The sequence below is a fragment of the Hemibagrus wyckioides genome, linkage group LG05 (genome assembly GCF_019097595.1).
Source record: "Hemibagrus wyckioides isolate EC202008001 linkage group LG05, SWU_Hwy_1.0, whole genome shotgun sequence".
Classification (NCBI taxonomy): Eukaryota; Metazoa; Chordata; class Actinopteri; order Siluriformes; family Bagridae; genus Hemibagrus; species Hemibagrus wyckioides.
Genome location: NC_080714.1, coordinates 16,860,788 through 16,875,840, shown reverse-complemented (window position 1 = coordinate 16,875,840; position 15,053 = coordinate 16,860,788). Strand labels below are relative to the sequence as shown.

General features: G+C 34.7%; 1 protein-coding gene across 1 annotated transcript; it reads right to left on the bottom strand.

Annotated features, from left to right (window-relative positions):
• Nucleotides 1-274: 274 nt before the first annotated feature.
• On the bottom strand, nucleotides 275-9,226 carry foxp3b (forkhead box P3b). Its single transcript, XM_058389058.1, has 12 exons — nucleotides 8,961-9,226; nucleotides 7,110-7,274; nucleotides 6,718-6,826; nucleotides 6,368-6,500; nucleotides 6,003-6,101; nucleotides 5,799-5,886; nucleotides 4,407-4,469; nucleotides 4,032-4,170; nucleotides 3,778-3,854; nucleotides 3,489-3,590; nucleotides 1,937-2,058; nucleotides 275-608 (listed from the first exon to the last, which is right to left on the bottom strand). The coding sequence occupies exons 1-12, from the start codon at nucleotides 9,069-9,071 to the stop codon at nucleotides 557-559; spliced, it is 1,260 nt and encodes a 419-aa protein (XP_058245041.1). The 5' UTR covers nucleotides 9,072-9,226; the 3' UTR covers nucleotides 275-556.
• Between the last annotated feature and the right edge of the window lie 5,827 nt (nucleotides 9,227-15,053).

Here is a 15,053-nt window from a genome sequence, read left to right as displayed (position 1 = left end):
TCCCCTCTTCTGGCCAAACCCTGCCATAACACCAACAAATGACTCCAGATCATTGTTAGAACAATTTTGTTTTAATTTTTTAACGTCAGTATTAAAACATAATGCAAGGATGATAAATAAATATTGATAAATCTTAGTATTAAGTCACAAAATCAGAAAACAGAACACAGATTATTGTTAAATTAATAGTAAGAAGATTTAATGAAACATTAGCCTTATAGCACAAAGTATAAAGGTAATATTAAGCTTTAAATGTTCTTAATCATTTGGCTGATGAAGTTTGTTTCTTTCTAGAAATAAATGCTTAAAAGTAGAAAATGTGTCAAAAGAAAAAAAACTATTTCAATCTTGCAACAAAATTGATTTAATAATATTTTATTTATTGTAATGTTGTCATAGGAAATACTAGATATTGTCAAAAAATGTCACTGCTTCTAGTTGACAGAAACAGACTTGACTTTACAGTTTGTCACACAAAAACAAATGATGAATAAAAAAAAACACAGTCCAACACCATTATGGGAAACAGCTTCTCATTGCACGCTGTCAGGAAAGCTTAGGGCACTTTTGGAGGATGAGAGAAATGAGCCATCCATTTCAAAGAATCCCTTAAAAAAGGAAAAGAAAAGGTAATCATCTTGATATTAGCCAGTTTCAGCATCTGAGTTTCCAAATAAAGACTTTGCTCCAGTTTAACAACCAGCGCACCGTCACATACCGTAGTGCAGTTCACTCGAGTCAACGAGTCAAATACTGTTCTTAATATTCTGTCCATCGTTATGCTGTACAAACAGCTCAGATACAGTGTATGTTATGTACAGAACTGAACCATGAATACTGATTATTTCTCAGTCACGGCGTCACAGGGTGTTGTTGGTTTTTTTTATGTAATCCGAGAAAGGTTCTTAAGAAATGTCAATCAACTCCCAAAGGTCACCTAAAAGAGTCGACTCATTGATTTGTCATTCACGATCCGTTCAACGACAAGGTGTCTTTGCTCTCGAGTCCTGGACATCACTTGATGAGAGATTGTTAGATGGATGCTTTGTGATGGATCAAGGTTGGGAAAGGGCCTGGCTTTTACTAAGCAAGTTTTCTAAGCTATATCTAATAAGGTTAAGGAAGACACGATCATTTTGTGAGAAGAAACAGCACCCCATTTATTTTTTGAATGTAACATAAATATGAAAAATCTGAGCTGATTTAAGGTCTTTTATTTTCAGTCCTAAAGAAATTAATCTCAAATATATTACTTTCTTTTTATTCATTCATTCATTTATTATTATTATTATTATTATTATTATTATTATTATTATTATTATTATTATTATTATTATTATTATTATTATGAAAGCCCTGCCCACTTATCTCTTGAATATGTTACCAACTTTATTATATTATATGCAATTTTATTATTCATAAACATAAATGGCCAAGATCTCCTCTGTCTTTCAATATTTCTTCTTGAATTCGACTCTTCTTGAATTTCATCCCTCAAATTTAAACATATAAATACCAAAATGTTTTATGCTTTTTGAAAGCTTACATAAAGATGCAATAAAACATGATTAAAAAATAATATTGTGCTTTTCTTCTAATTGTGCATTTTCCTGTGTTATTGTAGCCCATTCAAGGTATGCATGTGTCATGTATGCAAAAAGAGGGATTGTGAGAATCAGGAATCACAAAATCAAGAGCCAAAACATTGAATGAAATTGAACTGAAGTAAATTTTGCTTGAAATCTTGTCACATCCCTTATTCCAGTACATTGTAAACCTTAAAGGAATTTAACAGAGCTAATAAAACTGTAGCATTTTAAACAATTATTTCCTTGTGGTTACTAAATAATTCAGAAATATTTATTTTTTAAGTTGAACAATTGACTAATCTATCATTACAAAGTGAACAAATTAAAAATTAGGTTTGAATTGCTACCTGTTAAACCTTTGTCCCTTTCTCTTCTGAAACTCCTTCTCATCCACAGTCCAGACAGCACCTTTTCCTCCATCCACTCGCACAAAGCACTTATGAAGGCTGAGGTTGTGACGGACTGCATTCTGCTTACAAATAACAAAAAAGAATTTCTGCATTCAGAAAATAATTCCATTCATTTTCTGTACCACTTATCCTACACAAGTTCATGGGGAGCATGAGGTCTATCTCAGGGGGCTTGGGGTACAACCCTGGAAGGGGGGCCAACCCATTGCAGGGTACAATCACACTCCCTCCACACACACACACACACACACAACAATTTAGCGATGATAATCAGCCTACAACACATGTCTTTGGACTGGGTAAGGAAACCAGAGTACCCAGAGGAAACCCCTGAAGCCTAGGGAGAGCATGCATATTCCACACCCCCTTAATGGTGCAAAGCAAACGTGATAAACACCAAGCCATCATGCCCTCTAGTTCAGAAAATTTAAGATGGCAAAAAAAAAATTCTCTATGTAATTACTGCCATCTAGTGGATATACAACAGGCTACACAAAAGCAGACGCTAATATTCACTTTTTTAGAAGCACCTGCTCGTTAATACAGTTATCAAACCAGCCAATCATTTGAGAGCAGCAATATATATATATAAAATCATGCAGATACAAGGTAACGCTTATTAACGTTCAAACATCAGAACAACAACAAATCAAATCTGGGAGTTGGACTGTATTGTGTTGTTTGTGTCTGACAGGCTGGTTTTGAGTTTTTAAAAAAACTCCAGGTCAGTGGATAATGTCCAGACTGGTTCAAGCTAACAGGAATGCTCAACACTTTGAACCTTGAGGTGGATGGGCTAGCAGAAGACCACACTGGATTCTACTGCTGAGGCTACATTGGCACAGGCTCACAGAAACTGGACAGTGAAGATTCGGAAAATGTCACCTGACTTGATGAATTTCTATTTCATCTTGAATTCAAGCCTGGTGACAATGGTGTAGACGAGCTGCGTGCCAGACAGTAAGGGGGTGGGGGGTGTCCCTGTTTTAGGGGGGGGCCCCGATGAAGTGAAGAAAAAAAACTTTCTACCTGTTTATTAATGTGGTTTTGATTATATGCTAATAAAGTGGCTAATACTCACCACAACTGTATTGTGTTGGGAGGGAATGTCTAGACTGGTATACTGGTAATAAAGCCTATACACACTGCGGTATGAAATTTTGAAAGGCTAAACAACAAAACCATGATTTCAGGCAGATCCATCTTCTACTATGCTGTAAAATTCAATATATAATTTGACTAGATCCTATATTTACACATGGGGTTTCAATGAGGAATGAATCCCAGGACCACCAAGCTGCCACTACTGGGCCCCTGAGCAAGGTGCTTAACCCTCAATTACGTACTTGTATAAATGAAATAAATGTAGGTCACTCTGGATAAGGGCATCTGACATAAAATGTAAAATGTAAATGTCATGTGAAATATTAACCGGCAACGCTGAGGTGTGTTGGCTGAAGCTGCTAATCTTTCAGTCATGATACTATACCTTCCATGTGGGAGTGTTGTGACGGAAGTAAAAGAATCTTTGAATGAACCAACTGTAGATTTCATTCAGAGCTCTTTGCTTATCTGGTGCCTCCAGTATTGACTACGGGAAAAACAGGACATAAATATAAATAAATATAGATATGCATATAGTGATGAGAAACCTCAATATAGATATTGTAACTAGCCTAAAATATCAGAATATGTGTTTGTATGTTGTAAATATGCATATACACATATTGTAAAAATATTATAATTGAATGTTTCATTTCTATAACTTGGGTACTTACACATCTAATAAGAAAAGCATAAGTATATGGAGGTCTGATATTGACATATTTGTAGCATTCCATACTGTTGACGAAATCTAGAATGTAGAAGAAAAATTTTTTACATAACACAGGTTGGGTTTTGGCTGGAAATGAGTAATTCTAGCAATATTTTCTTGAAACACTGAACGCAAAAAATGGTCTAGCATGTAAGCACATGTGTATATTATTGAATCTGACAGCCCTGGGAAAATCAGTGTGTGAATAGGCTTTACCTGTCAGTAGGTGGGAGGTGGCTGTGGGCCAGTATTCATGGCGCCCTGTGGCATCGATGGCCCACTCTACACTTCCATCTGGCTCCTCAGACGGGGGTGCAGGCAGTGCCAGCGGACTCCACCAGCCTAGAGCTGCTCTCTGACAGAGCGGCACACAACACACACCCGCGCGCTTCAGAAAGCAAAAACGTAGTGCAACAACACCAACTATTCGAATGGCAAAACTAGAAGGAGGCTATGAAATAGATTTATTATTCCTAGTAAAACATTATGGTAAATTCTTCCTGATGCATTATTAATTCTGATTTTTTTCCCTAGTTATAAAATTTCTAAATAGTTTCCAAAGGGGAGTGAGTGATGAAGTGATTTACTTACTGGGTTTTCAGTCAGTCTTAGATGGAGCTGCATGGCCTGGAGCTTCTGTCTTTCCTGAACAAGCTTAAACACAATTTACAGAAAATCTGTTTCAGTATTGCACTGGATCAGAATCAATATCCTGGGCAGTTTCCAAAAAAAGTACCAGGCATCATAATGGTATTAAAAGAATAATTCAATAAATAAGCATAGAATCGCTTGGCGAAATTGGACAAAGCCTATCAGATGAATTTGGAGCAAAGAGAAACTTCAACAGTTCTCTATCCATTTCACATACACATGGAGTTCACATAATCCTCCTCATGACCAGTGAAATAATCATTAGCATCACCGTTTATAAATCTAGCATATACAAAATATCATGACGACAGGCAAGAGTAGTGTACATAACCAAGGGTGGTGTTCAGAGCTGCTTAAAAAAACAAATGTTTATTCCAACACCGTATGAAATACAACTATAAAATAATTCATCAAAATGTAAAAATATCAGTTTGTTACAATTTTGCTCTGACATTTTTTTCCTTTATTAAGTGGAACTGGTGTAAATGACATCCTGATTTCTCTGAACAATGATTAGTCTGTTATGATGATAGAGCATTGTATACATTTGTTTTAATAGCATAGCCTCAAGAATCCTGGCCATGCAATGAATTCAGGTTGAATATTCTTGTCACACAACTGTCAATAAATCGTAGCGCTGACTACCTAAAATGAATTTATTACCTGTTCCTAAAAAAGAAACATATAAACATAGAAATGTTTCATATAACTGATTTATAAAGCCATTTAGATAAAACTAGCCTCTATGTGCCCACTAGCCTGTTAACATTTGACTAGTAATATTTGGTCTTGTTTCTCTATCTAAACAACATTGCAAAAATATGCCTTTTCATTAGAAATGAAATAGGTTGCTCTAAGCATTTCTTAAATGCTCTTTAATATCTGATTACATGGGCCTTTTGAGCACAATATAATTATATCCATTAACTGAATAAGCAGTTTAAAGTTGCCTCCATTTTAATTACATCTGTTCAATATATAGCTCTTTTCTCTGCCAGTCAAATAGATCGAAAGTAGTTTTGGCTGAACAAGGCATGATCAGTAGAGCCAATTTTACTTTTTTGAGTCAACATGACATAACAGAATGGATCAGTAAAAAGTAAGAAGCTGTAGTGAATTTTCACAGTGAATAATACATCTGCTTGAGTCTGTTAGAATAAGGCTTTATAAATGCTTGTATGGGTTTGTTAGTTGTCATATATGTAGCTGTCCTGTAGGTTTTATTTTATTGTTCTTAGATAAAGTATTAACTTGCTTTTCATTGAAATACGCATGCGCTGAAAAATAATGTGAACATCTTATTTGTTTGAATGCTACTACGTATTCATCTACCTGACTCTCCATCTGGCGAACCCTTTCTTCCTGCACCCTCCACTGTGCAATTGTTTTTTCTCCCCAGCTGTGTCTGTTGTTCAGGTGTCTAAACAATTTGAGGAATATGATATTATTTACAAAACATAAAACAGCAAAAGAGGAATTGCAGATATACATTTGGCATATTTGGTTTAAATGCTGCAAAAACGGACGAAGACTCACTTCAGGAAAACAGGATATTCTCTGAAGGCTTCATCACAATCAGGCCAGCGACAACGGCCGTTGACAAACAGAGAGTTTATGACATTTGACTGGATTAAGCTGTGATGGGGAAATGTAAATTAATGCACTGACATATGCAGCTGAAACTTTTCAGGGCATGTGTTTTATTGTTATTTTCTTGGCTCTGTTCCATTGCAATAGATACATAAATATATATGTGTATATACACACACACACACACACACACGCATGCATATGCATGTGATTTCAAGAGAAGTCAGCTCCAGAGGTGTTAAAATTAAAACAAAGCTCAGTGCAAGGTTTGGGATTTCAAATGAGTTTAATGTTTTCTGTTTGAGTCTTACCTGTTCATATGAGTGCTGGGGTTTTTGTGCTGATCAATCTGTTCTTGAATAGACATGGACTCACGCTCCTTTCTGGCACTTTTAACTGCTGACTCACACTTTTTAGGTGAGATCTGAGAAATACTGTTGCGTTCTAGTGAAGGAATATGATCGGGAAATGCATGATGAGTAATATATGCATTTCCAGACCCATGTTTACAGAATAGAGGTAAAGATTAATGTAATAAGGTACTATAATTTGTTGCTCATGTATTATCAAAGCATTTTTAAAAATAATAATAATTCTTTGATGTACAGAGCATACTGAGGTGGAATGTGTAGTTAAAAACACTGGATGTTGCAGTACAGACCCAGAGGTAGCAGAGAGGTAGAGCAGAGCACAGATGGTCTGTTCTGGGTTGGCTGAGGACTCTGGTACTCTAGAAGAAGAACGTGTGTTTGTGTTGTTTTTTCAGCACTCTGCACACACACACACACACACACACACACAGAGAGAGAAAGAGAGAGAGAGAGAGAGAGACACAATGTTATGAATTTATAATTAACTGATAGATAGCTGTGGCATTGTGCCTGACTAATTAACTGCTTTAGGTGGATAATCTCAATGATAATTTTCACTGAGAATTATGAACAGAATGTAGAATGAAGGAAATGACTTGATGGAAAGTCCAAATGCAAATATGTTTAAGCTTATCTATTCTTTAGCGTGAACTGACTTTTTACTCCGTAAACTACAGGTTACCTGAGTGAGTGAGTCTTCTTCAGAAAGGAGTGAGGCATCACATTTATTTGGCATGTAAATCTTATTCTCCTGCTCTTCTTCCTGAATTGGAGTCACATCTTCATCCCTTACACCTCTACTGCTGTCACTCTGATTGTTAAGCTGTGACATTCCTCCTGTAAAACTCTGAAACAGAAAAAAAGAAGAATTTTTTTTCTCATTCCTTCTTTGAGCCCTAAATCATCTTGACGTCACTGATGCACTGCAGATTATTTCTTTGCTTCACTGGCAAGAAAAAGTAACGCATTAGAGTTTGGTTAGCTACCTATTAAACACTCAGAAATCCTCAAAAGAATAGAAAGGAGGACAAAATTTAAATACTCTTCTCTTCGCCCAGCCACAACATCGCTGGGTTTTTTCCCTTTTCATCATTAACATCATGAGGGTGAGAAGCAAAAACACGAAAGTAGAATAATAAACGTAGAGAACAAGCACAGCTAAAGTGAGTGGGAAGCTGCTATAATAGATCTATCACACAAAAACTTGATACTACTAAGTGATAGGGCCTGGCGGGTTTTGGTGGATTCACGTTTTAATTCAGAGGTGAACAAAGCAAATATGGATCTGTTTCAAAATGCACACCAAACTTCTCCGTCGAGAAAAACCATAAACACCACACAAGCAAGCTAAGATGAATAACCATTTACAGATAAATACATGTATGCTCACTTTGCATGCTGCAAAAACATGCACGAGATAAGCAGGCCAGGAAGAGGAAATAGGATATGGGTAAATAGAAAGAGAAAGTTTGCAATCTTTGCGGTTTCTGATGTTATCCTTGTGTACAAAAAAACATTTGAGCTGCAATCACAGATCTAAATATAAAATAACTGCAGTTGCACAGTGTGGCAATGAGCATGTCTTATATCTTTAAAATTAATAACTATGAAACAAAATAATTATATTACATTTTTAGCAGGCACAATCACACTATACACGCACAGTCAAACTATGCTTCATGATAAAACCTAGATCTACAGTAAGACTTTAGTCTATATTATAATATAATAGTGCATTATAATTTACCTGTGATTACTGTGACATAACCACAGAGATGGAAAATTACTCACTGCCAAAAGCAATACTTCTTTTTAATTTATACCATGGAACGTTTCGTTATTACAAACCACTTTCCCACAAAGCTCTTCAAAAGTCCATCAAACTAGTAAAAAATCTATCTTGGAATTAATTTCTACTAACCACTCGTTCTACCACATATCCTATATAGGAACAACAGAACAGCACTATCTGAGCAGAAAGGCTTTTTGGGTGTTCCTCATTTTCTGGCCGATTTGCACTAAACCATGTAGGATATGAAAAATGTAAACTGTACTATAATACAAAGCAGCAATCTGACTATAACCACCAACACACACACAGTCCTACACATGCAGTCCTACAACTTTCAATTTTCACACAAACTGTGAACTTTGTACAGAAAGTTTAAATCTGACTTATAGGTTCTTTATAAAAATGAATCAAAGGTTTGCAAGAGTTAATTCAGTATCTTAAATTATCTTCATTAAGTTAGAAATAAAATGGATTATATATATAACGTATTCCTTGCATGGTAAAAAAAAAAAAGGTGGTTGGGGTAATTATGTTACAATGGTTAATTAATGAATAAACACACAAATGGCATAAATGATTGTGATTGAAATAAACACACCTATAAAACTTAAAACTAAAAAACACGATCACTTTAACAGTCACAAGCTACATAAGTCTAAACCATATTTAAAAGTTGAGGACATGTACTCAAATCATTACCTTTTTACACATATTTCTCTAATTCTTTAGGAAGGCAAATACCTGCTCAAGTACAGACGTCTTTATGCCTTTTTTGCACCTCCTGTTCTCTTCCTGTCTTTTGCTTGTTGAACAGAATAAATTAAAATGAGGTAAAATCTTATTTTTAAACATCCAAGCTGTTAAAGCTCCACAACGAAAGCCATAGGCAAGGACCCGCTTAGAACGAGATTCTTTTTTCTCGACGTTAAAAGACAAATAAATGCATCACTTCAAAAGACTACAGTGCTTCATGTCAAGCTCTTGTGTACCTGTTTGCATGCCAAGGTGTTCAGGCGCTCTTTGTGAGGTTAAGAAACGCGTAAATGGAAAAATACACCCAAACCTCAGTTATCTAAACCAGACATTTTCATATCTGAAAAAGATTCTTTCTGCACATTTAGACTCAAACAAGATGATCAATATAAAGAACACCATCATTAATGTTCCATCAATATAGCATTCAATTATTCTTTGATATTTTCATTTTGTATAAAGTTTGTAATCGTTTCTGTAGTTCAAAGAATGCTGCAATTTCTCATTGAATGGTTGGCCTCTTTTCCAGAATAACTGTGAGCAACAGAAAGCTAATCTTCTACAGTTTGGACATATCAGCCTTCTTTTTCTTTCTTTTTTTAAATATCAGATGCTATTTCAAAGGATAAATCATTTTACATCTACTGACACTGTCACTGAAGAGGTTGACCTTTGGCCAGTTGTAAAGGGAATTGCTATAAAGACTTTAAAAATGAGGTACTTTCTATTCCACTTTCTTATCTAAATGTGTAGTTGTTTTTAAACCTGTAAACAAATTTGCCAAACCTTAGCCAGCAGTGGAAAGATCTGTCTGTGACTCACCTGAACTTGTCTCTTTCTCAGAAAATTATGCAGCATGATCTCTGTGTCCACCTGTATTTATAGTCAGATGGTTTACTTTCTTGAGAGGAGAAAACTGAGTCATTGTCATAATTATGTTATTAATGTATGTGGTTGACACTAAAATATTGCTAGGAAGTATTTAAAAAAAAATAATGCTGAGTAGTTGCATCTGCTTTAATGTCAAAGCTTCATGGCTTTATCTTTAAATCAGTGATTTCTCTGATACAGCCATATAATATTTATGTCTCCAAATGTCAAATTAAGGAAATTAGAATGCAGTGCACAATTGTCTACAATATAATGAACTGTCTGAATGTAAAAGAAATAGTCTGCTCAAAAACGGGGCAATTCGACAGTGAAATTAAAAATGTAGTAAGACATTGAAAGCAATAGCAAAGTGCCATCCACGATTATCGGTTCTAAACGTTATTTCTTTATATTATATTTTTAAGGAGACATATCAGAACATTTATTAAGCATTTATATGTGATTTAATGACAACAAAAGTATTAATGGCAAGTGTCTTAATTAAACCAATGGATGCTACAAAAATAAATTACAAATATTGACGCTAAAATTCAAGTAAATATAAAGATATGCATATGAATCTGAATATGAATATATATATATCAGTATGAATAAGAACTATCAGACATATTTATTAGAAAGAATTTTGATTTTAAAAAACTTCATTCACATTTAACATAAAAACGCATTTTAGTTGATGTCACAGAGATCAAAAAAAAGGAAGCACTGTAACCGGTATTGTTATAGGAAAGATTTTTGGTGGAGGAAAAATGACTTTTGTTGTTGTTGTTGTTGATGGTGGTGGTGATGATGATGATGATGATGATGATGATGATGCTGATTGTGGAAAGAACATAAGTAGTTAAAGATCCAAAATAGCTGCTGTACAACAAATGTTATAAATTTTCATTATGTTAATCTATCTATCTATCTATCTATCTATCTATCTATCTATCTATCTATCTATCTATCTATCTATCTATCTATCTATTATGCCTTGCATAATTATTCACCGACTTAAACTTTTCCACAATTTCTAATGTTACTTTATTTATGTTTCTTTATTTACAAAGTGGGATTTGAAACAGGCTTATTTGTCATTTCGTCCATTTCATTGTCAACATGTCTAATATTGCTAGCTGAAAATATCTTTATTGTAACATAACTGTTTTTTAAAATACATATTGTTTGGTACATTTTGGTTGGTTCCATATGTTTTGCTGCTATGATTGCCCTGTGTTTGGATCCATCTTACATTTAATCGAGACCAGCTTCCCTGTCTCTGCTGAAGAAAGGCATTCCCACAAAAGAAAGGTTCAATTACTACGCTTTAATGTGGTAATAGTCTCATCCACCCAAATCCCACACATCTTCCGACCACTACCCTTTCATATAGAGTATTTTATATAGGGTCAGGGTAGGCCCCTTGGTTTCTTCTCTGACTAATGTCCTACTTTCCTTCATGTGTCATAGTTGTACTATATTCTTCTTCTTTTGTGTAATGGTGATTTAACAGTATTTCATGACATGAGCAAATTTTGTGATATTTATTTTATAACCAAACTTTTAATTGATACTTCAATACTTTGTCTTGGACTTGTTTTAATAGATTTTTGGTCTTGGTGATCCTAATGCTATTTGGTTTGGCTGTAGGTTTGTTCTCCAACAAACTCTGGGACCTTCAAAGAACATAATCATTTTGCAAACCTTTTAAAAATCATTTTTAATAAAGAAAAAACATCCTTTCACTTCAGTATTATACGTTATTTTGTATAGATTCATAAAATATTATCCCCTTTTCACTTTCAGGGTGTAAGGCTACAAAATGTATCTATTTTTTTTTTATTTTTTTACATGTTATGCACTGATTCATCTAAATATGTTTAACGTTTGACTCATTGCATTTCTGACTTATTTTCCCTTGTATGTGTGAAGTTACATATGAGATTAAGCTGATATAATGTGTAGCTGAAACTCAGTGACTCATATACGCTTTTCAGTTATAGTATGGATGTGTTTATGCCAACTGCCTTAGCAATACGGTTATTAGAAGAGAGCATACATTTTCTTTTGCACGAGTGTGTGAATCGGGGCATAGATCAAAGAATCGTTTCACATGTTTTGATTATGTGTCCATGTTACACCATGAACTTTATGACAATATTGCTTATTAACACCACAGCTGTTATCACCAGTACTGTCACTGTCATCTGTCATATTCAAGATCTATTTTAAATAACAGCATTTTTTTTTTTTTACATAAGGGAAATTTCCTTGTTATCTTAGTGATGTTTTTGTGGAACACAATAAACATGTTTGCAATTTAAATTCACGTGTAGAAGTTAATAAACCACAAACGGAAAGGCAACAAAAATCTTGAAAACATCACATTGTGGGACTGTCCTTATGAGGCAAATGACGTGCATGCTGACGGCCTGTTTTTTTTTTATATATTTTTTATTTTTTTGTGGTTAGCAAATGTTACCACAGTGTCTGTAAGTTGACTTGTGCATTTTTATTTCTGTCAAAACACTGCATTTTTTCTGTGTGTGTGCTGACAAATGTGCAATGATAAACACTTTCGTTTACATGAATCATAAACTTTGCAGAAACATGTCCTTATTTTCTAGACAGAGATGAGTAAATGTATATATATATTTGTGTATGTGTATCAGTATACACACACACACACACACTTACACACACATACAAATATATATATATATATAAATATAGATATATATATATAAATATACCTATATATATATATATATATATATATATATATATATATATATATATATATATATATATAACTACTTGCTGAAATTACAGTAGTTGTTAAATGCCAATTTTGTATACAATGTGGATGGGGCACCAGTCCATGACAAATCTGCACACTCAACCACAACTATGATCAATTTCGAGGAGCTAATCCATCTCTTGGCATGTTATTGGCAGTGGGACAAAACCAGAGAACCTGGAGGAAACCCCACACAGACACAAGGAGCAAGATTCCAAACTAATACAACAAGCTGGGGTATAAATTGCCTGATGTTTTTCCAATCACTAAGTGTCTGGTTTCAGTGAATCTGTGGGCAGGGCCAGGTCTGTTCTTGCCTGGCACGACTTTTTAGCTCTGTATGGTGGTAAAGGGTGGTTATTTGATTTAACTTAGCCTTTATGTCGGCTTGTCATCATTGTTTGTAGACACTGTTGTGTATGAGAAGCCCAGCAATTTGTGAAATACTCAAACCAGCCTGTGTAGAACCAACAGCCTTACCATGGTCCAATTCACATTTAACATTTTCCCTCATTCTGATGTTTCATGTGAACATTTAATGAAGTGCTTCACCTACATCTGCATGATTTTTACATTTTCCTTCCACGTGATTCACTAATTGGATAATAACATGAATGATAAATAAAGTAGCCAGTAAGTAAATACACACAAGACATACATATATGTACACAAATAATAGAATGTGTTTCACTTAATTCTCTTAAAATAACCTGGCCACTGCACCATCAGTGTTTAATTCTACTGAGTAGCTGAGTGGTACAGTATGTCCTAAGCTGTTTTTCCTTTTGTGTGATGTGGCCATCTGTTCTCAGGGCTTCCAGCAGTTCCAACAGCTGTTCTGGCAGCCATAAGGGCACTATGTCATGCAGAGACAAACCACCTTTTTACCAGCAACTTACAGATAGACTTAATGCTCTGGCAACAAGGGCCTACTGAGTGAGCTGGCTTACCAAACACACTCATTTTCATCAAACACACTCCAAAGAGTGGCAAAGGATCAATGTTTAACAAAGCAGGGCTACTGACTTGCCAGGTGGATTTTGCATGTGCTTCTGTAATCAGTCAGCATTCTGAAGAAATGCAGCTGAAAAATAGCTTTTCTTCAGGAGAAATGTAGGTAAAATACAGACACAATGTGCCCTTTGATAATTAATATTAAATATATTCCTAATTTTGTAACTTATATAATAGTAACATATATTATTTTTAATTAAAAATGTAAAGTTTTAGATTTATAGCTTTCAAAAACTCCTTACAGAGGGTAGTGTAGAAGACGTTGCTAAAACTACACTACAGGGGGCACTCTATCTCTGATGATGTTAAATGAATTAATATATATTTGATTGTTAGTACTTTTCCCCTAAGGAACTGCTACAATTGCTTAAGCACACCTCTACTCTCTGCAATTTGGAGATGCTCCCTATCCAAAATAGACAGGAGTACTGATTTGCATCGTTATATTTACAGTGGTTAAACCTGTGCAAATATACCACACCCTAAAATATGTAATCCCTAGCAGTCAGAGTTTCACTTCAAGATTTACGTAAATTTGTTCTTCAAGGCTACACTCACTAACATAACATACAATAACATAACTGTTATTTTTAAAATGCATATTTTTGGCCTTTACATAAGTATTGCTTCTTGGATTGCCCTGCATTTGGATCCATACAGCTTACATTGAATCAAGGACAGTTTCCCTGTCTCTGCTGAAGAAAGGCATTCCCACAAACAGAAAGGTAATAGTGTCATCCACCTAAATCCCACACATCCTGCCACCACTACCCTTCCATATAGAATATTTTGTATAGGGTCCGGGTTAGCACCTTGGTTTCTTTTCTGACTAATGACCTACTTTCCTTCATATTTCATAGTTGTACTATATTCTTTTTTAACAATGGTTAGTTAATAGTACATTAAGGCATGAGCAAATTTTGTGATATTTATTCTATAACCAAACTCTGATTAGTACTTCAATACTTTGTCCTGGACTTGTTTGAATAGCTTTTTGGTCTAGATGATCCTAATGCTGTTTAGTTTGGCTGTAGGTTTGTTCTCTAACAAACTCTGGGACCTTCCAGGAACATAATCATTTTGCAAACCTTTTGAGAGGAATGGTGAGTGAATAAAATCAGGTACAATACAATCAGATAAGGCCTCTTTAGTGCACTGTTGTTACTTTGGTACCTGCATAATGTTTTTTTTATCTTTTAGTACTGCCAAATGTGACATGTGTATGCTTATAGTAATGTAACCATGTTCTGATAAATGTTGTTTAATGTAATTTCATGAATTTAATTTCAATGAATTTCTAAAATAATCTATTAGTCTCATCACTTGGCCATGTATTTTAACACACAACATCGTGACTGTGTGACTTTGCTGGTCACAGTAGATTCACAGTGGAT

Excerpts from the sequence above, each read along its gene's own strand:
- foxp3b (XM_058389058.1), bottom strand. The coding sequence starts at position 9,071 with ATGTTTAAAAATAAGATTTTACCTCATTTTAATTTATTCTGTTCAACA. Across the intron at positions 6,501-6,717 it reads TACCTCTCTGCTACCTCTGG|AACGCAACAGTATTTCTCAG; the intron begins GTCTGTACTGCA and ends TTCCTTCACTAG. Across the intron at positions 6,102-6,367 it reads CCCAGCACTCATATGAACAG|CTTAATCCAGTCAAATGTCA; the intron begins GTAAGACTCAAA and ends TCCCCATCACAG.